General features: G+C 33.7%; 1 protein-coding gene across 1 annotated transcript; it reads right to left on the bottom strand.

Moving 5' to 3' along the window:
• Positions 1 to 5,804: 5,804 nt before the first annotated feature.
• Positions 5,805 to 14,759, bottom strand: LOC106672910 (oxidative stress-induced growth inhibitor 2-like). The gene is made up of 5 exons (XM_014404715.2): positions 14,546 to 14,759; positions 10,554 to 10,765; positions 9,768 to 10,487; positions 6,291 to 6,478; positions 5,805 to 6,230 (listed from the first exon to the last, which is right to left on the bottom strand). Exons 2-5 carry the CDS (start codon positions 10,755 to 10,757, stop codon positions 6,026 to 6,028), a joined length of 1,317 nt encoding a protein of 438 aa, XP_014260201.1. The 5' UTR covers positions 10,758 to 10,765; positions 14,546 to 14,759; the 3' UTR covers positions 5,805 to 6,025.
• Positions 14,760 to 18,355: the final 3,596 nt, after the last annotated feature.

Here is an 18,355-nt window from a genome sequence, read left to right as displayed (position 1 = left end):
TAGCTGGATATTCTCCCACTTCTTAGGCACACAATTGATTTTGTGTACCATATTTTTTTTTAAATTTGATATATGTATCTATTAATGTGTGTAAAACTTTTTGTAACTTGTGTTCTATGTTCATTGTAAGTCTTTAGGTAGATAATGTTTTATTTTTGGAAATGTGTATTTTATTTATTACAGACAGATAGTATTGAACCAAGATGATTATATTGGCTGCTGGGGCAATAATAGAATATTTATACTAACATGCTCACTAACCTGACTGCCAGCATAGAGAGTTGAATTACACTTTGTAAATCCCTCCTGGGCAAAAAAATAATTAAGTTAAAACCAGAGATTGGTAGACAAGCTGTATATAATAAGTAGATGTTACATAAATAAAATTTACCCTATGAAGGCAAAAATCCTTGCCTTAAAACAGCTATGATGAACCAGCTAACTGTGCACACTGTACAACATACACTGAACAACTTTAACAAGTAGCACTTTGCGAAATGTCAGAAAATGGCTCAACACAAGAAATATATAAAGCCTGCAGTTAATTAAATGTAGTTTATAAACAAAAATTATCTATCAGATTTAAAAAAAAAAAAAACTAAATTCAACAGTAACTTACAAAAAGAGAGTTTAACACTTTTATTGTACTCATCACATTAAAGTTTAATTACAAGATTTAAAAAAACAAAATATGTAACACCTCTATTGAATATCTATTTATAAGTAAGTAAAAAGTCAAGGAGGTAGTGAACTCGTAGCAGTGCATAGTAGCCTGCATTTGTAATGAATCAAAAAATAAATTAAATAAATATAACTACTGGGTCTATGAAACACCTAATCAAGACTGCACTTCCGACTAAAATCATTATCAGAACTGATTCTAACGACAACTACAGCCTTAAGGACAGTCATTCTAACACTACACACCCCATTTACAATACTGTATATTTTGCGGCCTGGATTGTTATAGCAGCAAAGGCCGCAAAACATAAATATTGTAAATGGGGTGTGTAGTGTTGTCCTTAAGGCTGTAGTTGTCGTTAGAATCAGTTCTGATAATGATGTATGTTTTGCGGCCTTTGCTGCTATATCAATTCTTTTTTCAAAGAGAAGAGAAACAATTTTTATTTTACTTTTTTAATGAGGGCATTTCAACTATGAGATTATATCATCACTCAGGGTGCCGGTATTTTTGAGAAAAAGCACATTTATAAGTATGTCAGGTTCGAATGGAAGGCTGCTGGATTTGAAGCTGGGACCATTATCTTACAATGATGAACACCTAAACCATTGTGACGGTTTATGATCATTATTATTTATTTTGGTAATTGGCGATAAGAGAAATTGTATTTTCTGTTAAAAATGACTGTTTGATATGGTTTGACACTTTAGAACTTGATGTGATGATAGTGCCTGAACTTTTCTGTAGTGTAGAAAATCCAATAGCATCTTTAAAAAAAGATAAGACAGACCCAAATAATCCAAGAGTCCCACATTTGGAAAAAAAACCCTGCAGAATGCATCAATGGGCACAGGAAAAACTCCGAATAATAGGGTACGTGATACATGTTGGTGCTTCAATATGGTGTATGAATGTGTGGTGATTAGTGACCGTTAATCGATATTTATTTAGAAATCGTGAGATGCGGTCTGGTGTGATGTAGGTTTCAGAAAAACATTTCTTTATCGTGCGTATTCTGGAAGTAGGAAACCCCAACATACCTATCAGAAGAAAATGAGTTTGGACCACATCACCCTAAAAAGAAATATGACTACTACAATTAGGCCTAATAATCAAATTCTTTGATTCATTAGGACCAAATTGAGCAGGGTGTACAATTGATTGTGCTAAAATTATTGCACCTTGAGAAGCGAATATGGAAAGCTGTTAAGTATTATGATTTATATCATTATTTAAACACCAAAAATGAGGAGAATTTAAATTATTTTGGAGAATTAAGTGTCAGAATAAGAAGAAATTGTTTAAATCAAATTAAATTATCAGCAATGATAAGACAAACGATTTAATTAACAGTGTAAATATCGTCTATGAAAACAAGAAACAAAAGAGACCCTAAGTGAGATCCCTGAGGAACTCCTGAAGTAGATGATGCAAACTACAGAAAATAATTCAAGAATGGGTCTGATTATGCACATACATGTTAATTTTAACACATGACTATTTGGAAGATATGGAGAAAAACAAATCATAAATCTCAGAAGTTGGGGAGCTTTAGCAGGAAATCTTAAAATGTTATCATTAATAATGTTTTTTTTTAAGATTTATATCATTATTTAAATACCAAAAATGAGGAGAATTTAAATTATTTTGGAAAATTAAGTGTCATAAATGTAAGAAACTGATTTAAAAATCTTTAGATCATCACCAAAGGTAAGAGAGGTGATATCTGTGTGGTATTTAGTGATTGTATTATTTATAAACATTATTTAAATTATACGAATATATGTAAAATGTGAAAAAATGAATTTCTATCATTGTATAAATTCATTTTTTCATATCATACATGTATTTGTATAATTTAAACAATGTTTATAAATCCCAGGCCCTGAAGATGATCTCAATAAAGATGGAAACATTGGCACAATAAATAAAGTGTTTTTCTGAACCTACGTCACACCAGGCCGCATCTCACAATCTTCAAATAATCATAGATGATATCATTAACACAGTGTAAAAGTTATTTATGAAAATAGGGGACAAAAGAGGCCCTAAAGTAACTGAGAATTGAATAGATTCAGAAAATTAACTATTTGGAACCCGTTTTCTAAATATGAGTGAAAACAACAAAGAAGACTGTCGCAAAACCAGTTTCGCATCAAATGTCATGATTGAAATAACCAGCACTAATTATAAACTATTTTCAGTTAACACTCATTGAAATAAGTACTTGTTCAAATTCCGTATCATTAATACACATTGTAAAGGAATGAAGCACTACGAACTGCTACGAGCACACTCCTCCTTTACATTTTACTTACTTATAAATGGAGTTTCAATAGAGGTGTTATTTTTTTCATATCTTGTAATTCAAGTTCATTAAAGTGATGAATAAAAAAAGTGTTAATATTCTTCAAATCGTAAATTACCGTTGCTTCTTGATGAGTTCAGATACCAGATAAGTTCTATAAAATCCAATGCCACTGGAAGTTTAAAAAAAATTACATAGATGTGGGAAGATGGCGCCACCAGCCGATGTGCATCCCGGGCGGCCGTTGAGGACGAAACGTTCCAAAAAATTCTAAAGGCACTGGCAGCTAGGCCGACGGTTAGACGGGTAGTATTTGCTCTTATTTTGTAAAAATAAAGTCTCAGCACTGCATTCAAACCCGACATATTTACAAATGGGCTTTTTTTTCAAAAACACCATCACCCCGAGGGTTAAAAAAATATTTAAAAAAATTTAAAGTCTTTTAAGGAGGTTTGCATATTCAATTCAGTTACTTCCCTCAGAAAGATTTTCCTGGATTATTTATGCAGTGATTGTACAATAAATCATATTCCTCTCTTTTTGTAGGTCAATGTTACATATTTCAATTAATTATTCTTTTTATGTAAGGTCTTGGTTGAGATGAAACAGTGTCAAGAGCGGGATTCGGAACCACTACCTTCGGCTGATGGGTTCGAATCCACGTGGTGACACTTGCTTTTTGATCTCAACCAAGACCTTACATAAAAAGTATAATTAATTGCAATTAAGTAATTTGAACCACTAAACATAAATGGGTTAATGTTATTTTTAATAATTTTTTTGTGGGATCTGTTAAAATACATTTCTTGTATACTTTATTAAGGGGTGCTGAGCCATTTTTATATCTTTTCCTGTATTTCACAAAGTGCGTTAATAAATTGTTCAGTGAGTGTTGTACAGTGAGCCCAGTTAGGTGGTTCATCGAAGCCGTTTTAAGGCAAGGATTTTTGCCTTCATAGGGTAAATTTTATTTATATAACATCTACTTATTGTATACACCTTGTCTACCAATCCCTGGTTTTAACTTAATTATTTTTCTTTTCCCAGGAGGAATTTACAAAGTGTAATTCAACTCTCTATGCTGGCAGTCAGGTTAGTGAGCATGTTAGTATAAATATTCTATTATTGCCCCAGCAGTCAATGTAATTATCTTAGTACAATACTATATGCCTTAATAAATAACATACACATTTTAATTAAAAAAAAAAGTTACAAAACTATGTTTTTCCAACTAGATAAAGTTTTTACATTTATTTTTTCACAAATTGAACTTAAATTGATACATACTTCAAGTTTAGAATAATATTTAAAAAAATCAATTTTGTACCTAAGAAGTGGGAAAATCCATTTATACTGCCCATATCAATTCCCAGACCTTCAACTCAAATCCTAGTTGCAAATAAAAATAATAATAATAGAAGCACTGTATTGGTAAATATAAATACACCATTTGACAATACATCTGATTGAAGGTTACTTTTTACTTTTGATTATGAAGTGTAATATGTTTCCACACTTGTATATTTTATTTCCATTTATCATTCATTTTACACAGTAAATTCTACTTCTTTCATTCCTCTCTTTTCCAGCCCATTATAGAAGCTAATTCTCTCCCAATCTCTTTCATTCTTCTTATTTTTACTTTCTTCACCCATTGTTTCCGCACCATTTCAGACTCAGACTTCTCTGTGTCCAACTTCTGTCTTCCAATCTTGCTAATGGTCAGCCCAAGTCCCATGTTTACTTTAAGCGCTGTTGTGGTGTCTCTTGCTTGCGTTTTTCGTTTAGAATTTTTATTTGTATGTATTGTTGTCTTTTCTCTTACCAGAAAGTATTTCACTAGTTTTTTTCTCCTTTCCTGAAAAGGAGTATGATGTCGGTGAGCGTACAGGCTTACAGGTTAACACATTTCAATAGTGTCACACATGTGAGTACTCGGCTGTTAACATTTAGTTAATGAGGGTTGTTGAGATGGATGGATTCAGTTTATTTGGTCTCATAAGTTGGGATAAAATTTTAAAAATGGCGGGGCCAAACTAAAGCCATATAATTACTCTTTTTTAAATTATTAATCATTAACCTGAGTATCATTGAGCATTTCAGAGATGTTTTTTTATTTAACTTGAGATAATAAAAATATATTTACAATTTAAATGACACAAATTTAAAGAAAAACAATGGGATTGCTTTACCCTTATGGTAATAAAATAGAAAAGGGTAAACACTAAAACACTAGATAAAATTAAGAAATTGCAGCACCATTTTCTGTCATGTCTCCCCTCTTCTTTGTCCAACTCTAAATCAACTTAGGTTAACATGTTTTTCTTATCAATTTTAAATTTGGCTTGGAAAACCTGAATAAATTTCCAGGCCATTTGCAAGTTTTACTTCTAATCTCTGTTGTAAAGATAGTCATTATTGAGTAAACATGTTATTTTCATTCATCATACTATTTTTGTTGTTGTATAGATGTAACTTTACCATGGGGGGGGGTATCAGTGGCCATAATAGTTAAGGTGTTGACACGTTCATCGCTGTAAACTTAGAATTAGAATCCAGCGACCCTGCATTAACATTACCATGGTACATCTTTCTGAATTCATTTGAACTTTTTTTTTCGATTTTAAGCAGGTCAGGTCTTCCATATTTAAGCAGATTTGGTCACTTATGTGTTTTCATTATAGCGACATTCATTGATGTGTGTGTGCATGTGCATGCCTATGTACATAGCTTTTATCATTTTGAAATTGTACTGCTTTTGCAGTAGGTATTGGGAGTTCAGTATGAAAACACATGCAAAAGCAATACAAAAATTCTTTTGATAAGAGATTTATTTTGAAAAAATATCTTTTTTTCTCTCTATCCCTAATATTGAAATATGAATAATTAAAAAAATAAAATTAACTTTAAAAAAATTAAAATTAAAACAGCACCAAGAAACACAGCCTAGCTTTGTTTTTCACTCTGGAAAGTATTTATCTACAGGAAACCAAAAATCATATTTTAGTATTAGGCTTTCTTCCCTCCATTTTCTGCTATTGCAGAAATTTATATATGCGTGCAGCAGCCATTACTGCTGCCCCGGTAATGTTCCTCACAAAGTTTTCTCCGGCGAGAGAGCCGATTGCAAAACAATTGGGAAGGCGAAGTACTTCAGAAGTAGTAGGGTCAATGAGGACTGAATTTCCTCTGGAATGCACTGGGCCCGTGGTTAGGCCCAAATCTTCTTTCTGAGTATACCTAAAAAAAACAACCTAAAATTAAACTTTCATTCTTCGTCATTTGTTTTAAAATGCTTACCTCAAGTCAGCAGTAGAGCCAATAAGGATCACCACAAGATTTATTTGGACAGATTCAACTGTGCCATTTTCATATCTCAACTTGGCATACCGTTCTCTGCCCTCTTCATAAAAGGAAAGGACACTACAACCACGGTATGGAAAGTATCCTGGATATTTAGCATCACCAATGTTCATCATCTGCCATATCTATAAAACACAAGCAATGGAAATCAACGAATAGTTAGTTTTTTACCTATTGTACAAGCTGTTTGAAGAAAAGTATTTATTATTTGTTTTGTAGGTTGTTGAAAAATTACTGAAGCATGGAATTTTATTTATTAACAGAACATTTTTGATTTCATGACATGAGTCCTCTTCAGTGAACTTCTCAACAATGTGTCATGTGTAGTGTTACTTCCCACACAATCCACTGGATAGACAATGAAGAGGACTCATTGCATGAGAATGAAAATGTTCTGTTAATAAATCAAATTCCATGCTACAGTATTTGTTTAACAACCTACAATTATAAAATAAACAAAAAAAATTAATTATTATTTAAAAAATAATATAAACATATATATGAAAAGATTAAGGTTAGAAAGTATCACATAGCTTCAGTATAATCAATCTAAATCAACAAATGACATGTGGTCTGCCTTCAACCAGGATAACATCACTACACTTAACACTTACAATGTGGGACTTTTTTTGCTGAAAACCCCTCGTTATAGGATATATTTTTTAAACATACTTTTTGGTAAAGTACATAATAATGATAATTTAGGTATATAGAACAACAAAATTTCAAAAAGTTTTGCAATCTGCCTCACACAATTGCTAAAGTGCAGTTTTCATTGTCATTCAATAATACACTTTCAAGTTTTATATGCTTATTTTTAAATATATATTTTTTTATGAATTGAAAATCTCAATATTAATCAAATTAAATGAAAATTATGGTCATGTAAGAATTAATATAAGACACAGACAGGCACACACAAATACAAATAGTACACACGTTATACTAATGTATCATATTAACTAACTCTATAAATAAATTTTATAATTAAATTGTAACTAAAATTATAAAATTATTTATTTTGAAATTTCAAATCTTCATGGAACTTTTTAAAACAAACTCCAAGATATATCTCAGTTCCCCCTTGGAACCCGAGCAAAATATGCTGACTTATGCCTTTGTTATTTTATAACAAACACTGCATTTCTTAAAGATTTCTCTTTTTTCTCGAAGATACCTTCAGCAAATAATCTGGCAGATGATTATAAATGATGGCCTTTATTCTCTTAAACGGGCAGGGAGCAAGGTTTTTCAGTTCCATTTGATATAAGGCATCAATAATTTTCAAGCAGAACATTTACATGTTCATTTTGGGACCTACACTGTATTAGCAGTACAAATAGAAAGAATTAGCCAATATAATTTTGAAAATGTGGACTCCTAGTTTTTGTACCACTTCAATGATTTGTGGAAGAATTTATAATAAGCAAGGAATTGGTTAAGATGGTTCCCATATTCTTATTAAGCACCACGATCACTTCAGGCTTCTCTACAATAAAGCTCCTGCGAACAATGATTGTACTTACCTTTTCTCCCCAATGTCTGGATGAAATGGTAAGTAATGGGTTTTTTGTGCTACCACTTGCAAATATTGATGCCTTCATCGGACCAACACTCAACTACTTCATCACTCCTTAATTTTCTGTTTATAACCTCTTGTGAGTTATGTTTTCTGGAGGGGTGAAAGGGGACCTGTGGAGTGCTGTTTTCTCTGGCAGGAGATCAATGCTTTTTTTTGTATTAATAATTTTAAATAAAATTTGGGACTACTAAGTAATTTATGTACATGTGCAATTAATTTACATTTACCAGAAAGCTCTTGATCCCTCGCTCCAGTATAAATTAAGAAGCGATGAACTGAGCCCTCTGGTTCCGCTAGCATCAATAATTTTATATCATATTTGTGTTTTTTATGTGGTAAATACTGACATATCCGGAGCTGACCACACCATTGAGCCATAGACTCGTTAATTGATGCATTTTCCCCTGGCTCGTGGATTTTGTCCATTTTATTAGAATATTCCACTACAGGAAGGACTAAGAGGCCGGATTACAGGGGAAGGAATGTAATGCCTCTCGGAAGCCAAGAAATCTGTCCCGTGAATCCTTGAGGAAAAAATTTCCATATGAAAAGTTAAGCCCATAAATTATTTTAATTCTTCAACAGAAATGTTTTTCCAATCCTAGAAAAAAATTCTCAAGTATAAATGCTACTTTCTTGGGTTATGCTAGTTCGAAACCTCACCAGAAAAGATTAAATTAAAATAATTGATGGGCTCATTTCGATCTGGGCATTTCTTAAGTCTTTGCTGCCCAGAAAATGTAAAATCAGGATGATTAGCAGGGGGAACTGCTTTAAACAAAACTTCTGCCTGAATCACAATGTGGGAACATTTGGCACAGGTGCCTAAATCCAGCGAGACTGAATCGTCAAATATCTCTTGGGGTGAAGAGCCAAGAGAAACACTTGTACCTGGGGAACAAGCCAATCCTCTATTTTGGAAAATGGAATAAAATCCATTTTTTCTTCCTCATCCTCCTTCAATAGGGTTAATAAATCCTCCGGATAATTAATGTAATTGGTTCTTGTTTTTGTTGTAATGTTCTTGAGTTTTAATTTTTTGGCTCCCCTCCCCTTTTAAATTCAACTGCCTTGCCGTTTCTTCTTTTGTTTCGCAAAAACGGCAAAAGGGATCTGGTAGAATACCCATTATGGAGAGTTATCTTCTCAGTGGGCAGTGTCCCCCCAGAATACCTATCAGCCGCCTAATTCCCTTCCTTGAGATAGAGAATAGCCATTTCGATTCTGCTGGTTTGATCACCTTAAAAAACTCCTTTGATTGCCTATGTCTGGGGGTTAAATTCCACTGCTTAAGGAATTGTTTCATGCTCCAGTTATTAATACTCTCCTTCACTGTGCTCATAGTGTGAGGTAATACTGTAAATAGAAATTAATATCTATTTTTAAAACATTAAAATTAAGCACTCTTACCAAATTTCAGTGAAATCTAAAAAAAAAAAATTAAGTTGCTTGCAGCCTAAGGTAGGCAAACTCGAACTGAAGGTCTAGTGAAAGGAACAGTATGAGAAAACAAAAATAATGCCATTTTTGGTAACTAATAAAATTTTAACATTCTCGGACAGGGAGTAGGTAAATTTCCTCTTCCATAAAGATGGGTGGACGAGAGGAGGTCCATTTACCTCCTCCCCATTGAAACTGTTAAAAAATTCTATGTACTTCTACAGTTCACAATGTTCTCAATGCTATTATTTTACAAAATATGAAGGCCAGAATAATTTCTAAATGCAACTAAACTGTTTAAAAACATTGAAGAAACAATAAGCCTATTAGTTATAGCATTTTATTATTACCATATAAAATTTTTATTTGTGTAATGAGAAGGAACAAATTACCTTGTGGTAATCGGGGTACATTGACGAGTGAAGACTTTTCTCCATAGGGTTTTTAGGGTTCCTGAAGACGTGATGAACTTCTGCTAATCTGAATCTACAAGCCCTGACGGCATCCGCTGCACTCAGTCCCGCACCGACGATTAACACCGATTGAGCACTGTCAAATTCATCCTCAAAGTCCTTTAAGCTGTGGTAAACCCATGGTAAATCTTCACCTTCCACACCAAGCACATTAGGTGAATCATAAGTGCCAGACGCAAGCACTACATATTTACACTTATATGAGAACCGCGCACCATTTAGATCATTGCCTTCAACGACCCAATTCGTTTTGTTCTCATCATCGGTTAGGTCCTCGTAGGGGCGTATACAGTTGACTACTCCTCGCTTCATATATTGTTGTAAATTCATTTTTCGAGCATACTGAGTATAATACCGTGCCACAATCGAAGCTTTTACTCGCTTTGGCCCTTCTGAATTCTCAAACTCAGTAAAAGGGAAACCTGGGAGCTCCATCCAATTGGAAGGAGAAAGAGTGAGTGTGTCCCCTTCGATCGTGTGCCATATACCTCCCGGCGGTCCTTTTCCGATAACAACATGATCTAAAGATTTGTGACACCTCCAATCGATAAGTGATGGCATATCAAGACCTATGTCTGCACCTGGTCTGAGCAGTTTATCCATTAAAATGCCAATCGGAGTGCCATTTCCTTCTACAGACTGCAAAACAAAAAAATAAAAAATATTACAAAACATGTATAAATTAATGATTATAATATACAACACCTGTGCAATGGTAATTAAGTCTGCATCATATAGACAGCGTCCACTTCCAAGGCAATTAAGAGCAGAGTCAAGAATCAACTCAGGATGATTTCCTCCATTGTAAGTTGGACACTTTCCTGATAGTAGATAAGACATAAAAAGCCCAGAAGGACCGTTTCCGACGATGACGACATCTCTGTACTCCCTCGGTGTTTTCTCTTTCATGTTCTTTTCTGTAAAATGAACAATCACATTAATTTGTTAGTTTGTAAAATGCTTTTGCCAAATTTTTGATAGGAAAATGGCTTTTTATGGAAGGATATTACATCAACCTTCAATAGATAAATGTTTGGTATCACACAAACAACTCATATCAACGGTCATGATAACCAAATTAATGCAAATTCATGCCCAATAATTCCTAATTCTTAAAGCGATTTTTATCACAGTTTAATCTGTCAATTAGCAGAAACATTCGTACAATTTATCATACACCTTTGCCTACACACACCCCTCAAAAACTGTATTTACCGCAAGAAGTACATATTCCTGCCATTTAACAAAAACATTGTTTTTTCTTCATTAGACTGCATCAGAGACTCCACCCCATTTTTAATTAGACTTAATAAGTGGGTCGTTGTTGTCAGCATTTTTTGTCAGAACAAATTAATTTTTTCTGTAATTACTTCATTGCCTTGACCTTGTACATTATCTTGAACTTTTCATGGATAAACGACTAACTTAGAATCCCCACAAGATGTAAAAGACAAGAAACAAATCAAAGTTATAAATGATTAAAGAGTACTTGACTCATGATCAAAATTAAACTTTGAAAACAAACTTTTAATTTACAAAACAATGATAAGACCTCTCTGGGCATACAGTTCTGAAGTGTGGGGCTCAACCAAGGATGCCAATTCCCAACGTCCCCAGTACATTCAGTCTAAAATTCTCCATCATATTATAAATGCTCCTTTTTATGTTTCACACTGGACTATTCATAACATCCTACTGTTTATACATCACCTCATCAAAACCTGCTATAAAAAATTTCATCAATCACTGAAAATTCATAATAATCTATAAGTATGACACATCACTTTCAAATCTACCACATCCTCCAAGGAAATTCAAGCAAAATTAGCCCCGAGACCTTCTTAATGAGTAAAGGTAGATGAGGTTTCAGTGTGAAGGAGTGTTGTCACTTGGCAACTTATACTACAAGTTAGACAAATGTGACAGGCCAATTTCTCCTACAAGAGACTCAAATGACAAAACTAGCAAATATTGCAAATATTTGTTAGACAGATAGATCTTTTATTTACATCGAAAGAAAAAAATACTACTGTAAAATATGTACATATATATAAAATATAACTGTCTGTCAGAGGTTGTTGCTGGTATTATTAAAAAAATAAGGAAATTTAAAAAATATGTTTAAAAAAAACAAATAATTAAAAAAGCTATACAAAGTACACAATAGTAAGTAAATAACAAAAAATTCAGTTAGATTGACTTCAGAGAACAAACCAGAGATGAATAGTGTGTCGCCCCAGAACTGATAATTAAATTGATGGACCAATGCATATCTGTACCTCCATGAATTCAATTAAACAATGGTGTATTAAATTAATCTTTTTGGATCAAATACACCATCCAGATATTTAATTAGAAAATCCTTACTTAAAACAAAATTCCCCAAATAAAAATTGATCTAACTCCCCCAGTCTGTGCATTCCACTAGAAAGTGAAAAACACTTTCCAGAGAAAATGTTTACTTAATACAAATTCATAACTGTAAATATCAAGTAAGTGTGATTTTAAAAAATTGATTCATCTGGATAGTAGATAATATGTACATTCAAAAATAATACAAAAAAGTAATTAAAACTATTAGCGTTTCTAATATATCATTAAAGCTCTCTGTGATACTGCGTCTTCGTAAAACCAATCAGGACTAAACAATCTGGGTTATTACATTTTGCGGTCAAACACCCTTTCAAAACTCTGGTAGTTTCCACAAATGGAAATACTGAAAGAATGGGACATTCAGCCAAAAAATGAAAGAGATCCTCCCTCGGAATTAAAAATAACTTCCAAACCTACCAGAAAATCCTCCCTTCCGTTTTTAATTTATATGACTTTTTCCCCTAAAAATGATAACTATCTCCAAAGCCCATTGCTGAAATGGTATCAGTGACAAGGACGACTAAACATTAAGTCCTTAAGATTTTATACAACAATATTGTTTGAATTTGGCCAAAGTCTATTGAAAGCTATAGTCCAATTAAGAGGTGATTCATTTATATAACTTAGTTGAACTGTCGCGTAACTTCAAATCCTGTTATTTTTTCAACTGTACATAAGACCAAATAAAAATAAAACTGATCTATACAAGGATAATGATTCCAAATAAATTTTAATCTGTTGAAATGAATTTGAATTATCAATAGCTCCAAGAAAAAAAAACTTCCTTCTCAAACCTCAAAACCTGCAGATTTGAAAACCTGTTAAGTTCCATCCAACCCAACCAGTTATATAGCCTATTCCCTAATAAGATATATCCCCATCAAGCACTGCAGGTAGTTGAATGATGTCAACTGAATCTAAATTAATAGTCCATAATAATATTAAAACATTGCACGAATAAGTAGAATCGTTTGTAGAAGTTTTACCAAGATTTTTCCAAAAATTGGAAATAAACCAATAGGACAGCAGGAATTAGGAAGGTGATGTGGTTTGTATAGGTTAGTGATTGGTTGAACAATGGAAAACTTCCTTTTTTTTAGTCTGAGGAAAAGGTAAACAAAAAAGATGCATTAATATCCACAACATGATAGCACTGTTATACAGTAAAAAGTATTGCCTAAATCTAAATTAATGGCTCAAGATAAGATGATGATGATTAATATGGATTCTAGGAAGTCCTGATTTTTGTTCTTCAAGCACTGCAGCTTTTAGCGTATTGTACTTTCTAGTTCCTTTAGTTTAGTGCAATCGATTCGATCCTTCTTTTAAGGAGTACTAGGGCATTGACTGTCATTGCTGAAATTCCATTCCCTGGGTTTTCTAAGTGTTTAAGGATGGTTAAGGATCCCTAACTATCCCAGGTTATATCTCCATTGAGCAGTTACTTCATATTGTAAGATGATATGGGTGTTTCTTCCTCCTCATTGCATATAACCTAGCTATTTCAATCAGTAATTTTGGTTGTTTTATTTTTACTATTGAATTTTGTATCATTTGTAATCACCTTGCATATTGTTTGGGTTTTACAAAATTTAACATAATTGATAAATAAGGTTTTGCCGGGTGCATATAGAGTCCAATGTCCATAGGGCGACGACTACACTGTCTTTGGCTACTTATCCATGAATGTATTGTTCCACGAATTGTGAAAAAGGAAAAACATCATCCTTTCTGAAAATCCATACATGACACTGTTATCCGACTGTCATACCAAAAGTGATTATATGTCATGCCACGGAGCTTTTTTTCTTGTTCCGAGACTAAACCAAGGACCGGCCTGCAATGAAAAACAGGCCAAACAGTAAAAAAAATCAATCGGCCTTCGCTTCCCCACTATGCATCGCAAAGGTAAAATAAAAAAATCGACTTCTCATTAATGAAAACCGACAAGTTCAAGGACGAATTACGCAATATTCGGAAAAAAGATCTGAATGACTATTAGAATGCAAGGACACTTACACCTTTGTAATTGTCTATGAGGAAAACATTGCCTAACTTTTAATTACTGTAAGGCATTCAAAATCTGCTTAAATCCATGGATTATCACTGTTTTCACAAATGTTATGGGATATTTTAACTACAGTTAAAACAGTACAGTTAGAATACAACAAGAATGAAGTGAAGGATATGACTAAGGGTTATAAATTCGGTTTTCTCCGAACCTACTGGAAGGTATGACCCGGGGTAAGAAATCTTTCCGTTCTTCACTGATTTTAATTAAAAAAAAAGAAATAATCCTCAATATTTTGTTTAAAAAAGCTCACCTTTATAACAGGAACCTCCCACTTCTTTTTTATCTCGTTCTCTTTGAGGACTTTTACAAAAAATTGTGGCAGTGTTTGAAGAAATGTTAATGTTTCGGAATTAAGAGTTCCACTTTTCCCTTGTGGCGACTCAAATGTCCGTCCAATGGTATTAGGTTGAGCGGGAACGGCGGCCTGAACCGTCGAAGAAGCCGGAGGCGACTGAAACGTCTGAAATTGAATGATCCGGGAGGCTGGAAATTCGACAGGAGCGCATGCGGAGATGAGAAAGTTGTGTGGTGGGGAATTGCCATGGAAACGAATATAATACTATGATGCTAGTCAACGCTTCCCATACTTTTTAGGCTGCAGCCCCGCGTTCTAGTAAATTGCTCAAAAATGAATAGGGATATTGCCAATTTTGTAGTATTTACTTCCCCTAGCATTTTTATTTTTATTATAAATTGCATAAGCTTTATTAGAAGCTCTTCGGTCTTGACTTAACCAGAATTTTCTTCGAACTGCGATCAAAGCACCGATGTGCACGCAAGTTCCGTTTAGTCAAATGAACGCAACTGCGGGACAAATGGACACGACTTTAAAATTTTAGCTTCTTGTGTAGTATTTAGTGACCGTTAAGTAATGATTATTTGGAGATCGTGAGATGCAGTCGTGTGTGATGTAGGTTTAGAAAAACATTTTCTTCATTGTGCCAAAGTTTCGATCTTTATTTAGATCATATTCAGGGCTCAAAGTGTGTGTTCTCTGTGCAGATGTTTCATGGTTGTGAAACTTGCAACACGACACATAACCGTGACACATGAACAGAAAACCCACTTTGAGCCCTGAAGATGATCTAAATTAAGATCGAAACGTTGGCACAATAAAGAAAATGTTTTTCTAAACCTACATCACACAAGACCGCATCTCACGTTCTCCAAATAAGCTGTAGCTACTCGCGGTACCTGTTCCGGGCGCCAGTTAGTAATCGCGTTCTGCCTGTGTTCGGTGATGAAATGTCAGGAGACTCGCAACAACCACCACCACATTGATTATTTCCAATTTTTTAAATCCTGTAGTTTAATTTTTTGTAATTTCGATGTCTTTCTTTCATAATGGGATCGACAAACAAACGCTGAGCATAAAATGGGAGTGTAAAGCATAAAAACATTATCATAAACAATAAATTCAAAGCCTAAGAGAGAAACGGGTTCAATATACATTTATTATATATTAAAATAGCCATTTTTTGTTTATTATATTTAGCAAATAAAATAATTGTTCACTGCTTCGTTTCGGCCGTATGTTTGTTATTCCATTGTACCAACAGCAATATTCATAAACTGGATGTCATGTTCGGTAAAAGATGTCACATGTAAATACACCTCACCTCTAAGTATTGCGTAATAAATATGATGAGATGTAGGCTTGTAAGATTTTAGGCAGTCTTCACACGATGTGTCGCAGGATGTAAATGTAGGCTGAGGCATTTAATAAAAGACCAAGGGCCCCCATAATTATTCCTCGTGTAAGTAGACCAAGGAAAGTTTCTCATTTTAGCTATTTTTTTTTAATCTGATATATCTAGGAAATTATGTTTGTTCTTAAAATGTACAATACCGATTTCAGTTCAATCAGGTTCTAGATACTTAGGTATTTATGCATGAATTGATTTGAAATATACTCAATATTTTCTTAATGTATTAAAATGATGAATTTTAAAGTTACGTTTTATATGGAAATGTTGGATAAATACATGTAAAGAGATTATTTTATGTTTTAGCTTTTCGAACATAGGATTTAATGTCTGGTCATTTCTGATTATTTTTGATTAGTCAGTGTGATTATTTCTTTTTATGAATGCATACGTTTTTCCTATCAACTTTATTAGGCTAATACATACTATTGAAAAAAAAGAGATACAATTGGTACAAATTTCTTAACACAAAAGAAAAATATATACATGTTATGTCAAATTATCTTTGTACTCGAGATTGCACGCTGTTATCTTAGAATCGTGGTAAAGTACATAAATTACACTTTCCCACCGAATATTTACTTGAAGAAATATTTACTTAAAAACTGTGTAAGCAGTTTAAAACTGTTTCCTGTCTCTCCAAATTAATCTCTTACAACGAGACTTTAGAAGAGAAATATTATTAATTATCCACGTTTCATACATAGTATTAGAACGTCTCAACTCTCGAATCCAGTCACTTTAAATAAAAGTTCTTTTTGAAAACACTTGGTTGATTTGCCTGAAGAAATTTACATTTATACAGGGTGACTGGCGATAAGCGTCGAAAATTTTAGGTGTTGCTACTCACCATATGCAACAAAAAAACTTCCTATAAACCCCCGCCAAAATCTCAACAGTAAAGAAGTAATTTCAAGTTTTGCGTGTTTTTTAATTTTTCGACTTAGGTCCACTAAATTGATTATAAACTTCAGAATTACTGACTGTAGAATGATTTGTGCCACCTGAAAGAACGTTATATTTGCTGTAAGGGAACCATTTACATTGCAGAATTGATGAAAAAATTCTGCACGAAAAATTCAGAAAAACAAAAATGTCGAAATTTGGATTTTTTTAAATGTTGGATTGGTAACTGTTAATAATTACAAACTCCTGGAGCTTTGCAAATTCCCTCAAAAGTTCTCCATTCAATTAGCTTCCAGCGGTATTCCCACCTTTTTGTATTGCGCTTCAGGAAGGCCCTAAAATTTTGCATTTTGATGAAAAAAAAACTATCGTTGAAGGGGGGGGGGCACGTTCAATTTTTCCAGGAACTCTGTCTGGCTCTTGAGTTTTGTGTCAGTTCTTTATTGTTCAATTCAATTAGTTTGCTTTATGTTATCAGCTGACAACTTCCTCATGTTGGTGATTTAAATTATGTCCTTGTTTCTTAATGGACATCTTGTTGATATGCATTTCATTTACGGTTACTGCAACGGTAATGCTACTGCTGCAAGGGGAGAATACCAAGCCACATTTTCCACATTGAGACGTTCCAGCAGATCGCACCTCCCAACGACTTCATCAAAGGCTAAGGGAAACTGGTTCTTTCACTCGAAGAAAGAGGGGAAACAATCAGTGAATTGATGTAGATGAGGAAATTTTTCATTCTGATAATCGTGATCCCGAAACCAGTACACATGCGTTACGTATAGACCTTGGTGTTGCACAATGGAGAGGTTGGCATTCCTTCCGTTGGGAAAGATTGTACCCTTACCATTTTACGAGGGTGATTGATGTAGATGAGGAAAAAATCAACTCACTGCTGGTGATAATTTCGTTCCAAACTTTCTACCCTCGCAGAAGAGTGGCTACTTGGTTTTTGCACGTAAATATGTCGAACTTTAGAAATGTCTGTTTTCTCAGCCTTTTAAGTCACAGACCTGCGCTAGGTCTCTTTTTTACAAAATTTTACGCTGCACAAGATGGTTTTTTAAATGTTTTCCTAGCCATTCATCGTGCTCATGAAAAACAACCGGTGACTCCTCTCCCGATTTGCGAAAAGATGAAGATCCATGTTCTAATCATTACTCACGATTCCTCCAGTTTGGGAGACTTAAGAAATTTAAACCTCGACGTTTTGTTCAATTTTTTTAAACAATATTGTTAAGTATTATTAACTAGTGCCAGGTTTTTGCACTTAAAATACCTTCTAGGGATTGTTTATTCGGCTTGTTTATATGTTACTCCGTCATTTCCGATCATTTTGATCTTCTCATCCTTGCTGTTTCGGTCTTAAGGCTCGTTTCGGCTTCTCAACTTGTTAAGAATTATAATTTTATGTAGTTCCTGTATGCATGGATAAAAAGCCGAGG

This window comes from Cimex lectularius, unplaced genomic scaffold, assembly GCF_000648675.2.
Source record: "Cimex lectularius strain Harlan isolate CLEC.00 unplaced genomic scaffold, Clec_2.1 scaffold46, whole genome shotgun sequence".
Lineage (NCBI taxonomy): Eukaryota > Metazoa > Arthropoda > Insecta > Hemiptera > Cimicidae > Cimex > Cimex lectularius.
The sequence above is the reverse complement of the archived record's forward strand: the minus strand, read 5'-3'. Positions and strand labels throughout refer to the sequence as shown.

Excerpts from the sequence above, each read along its gene's own strand:
- LOC106672910 (XM_014404715.2), bottom strand. The coding sequence starts at position 10,757 with ATGAAAGAGAAAACACCGAGGGAGTACAGAGATGTCGTCATCGTCGGA. Across the intron at positions 10,488-10,553 it reads ACTTAATTACCATTGCACAG|TCTGTAGAAGGAAATGGCAC; the intron begins GTGTTGTATATT and ends TTTGTTTTGCAG. Across the intron at positions 6,231-6,290 it reads GGCTCTACTGCTGACTTGAG|GTATACTCAGAAAGAAGATT; the intron begins GTAAGCATTTTA and ends TGTTTTTTTTAG.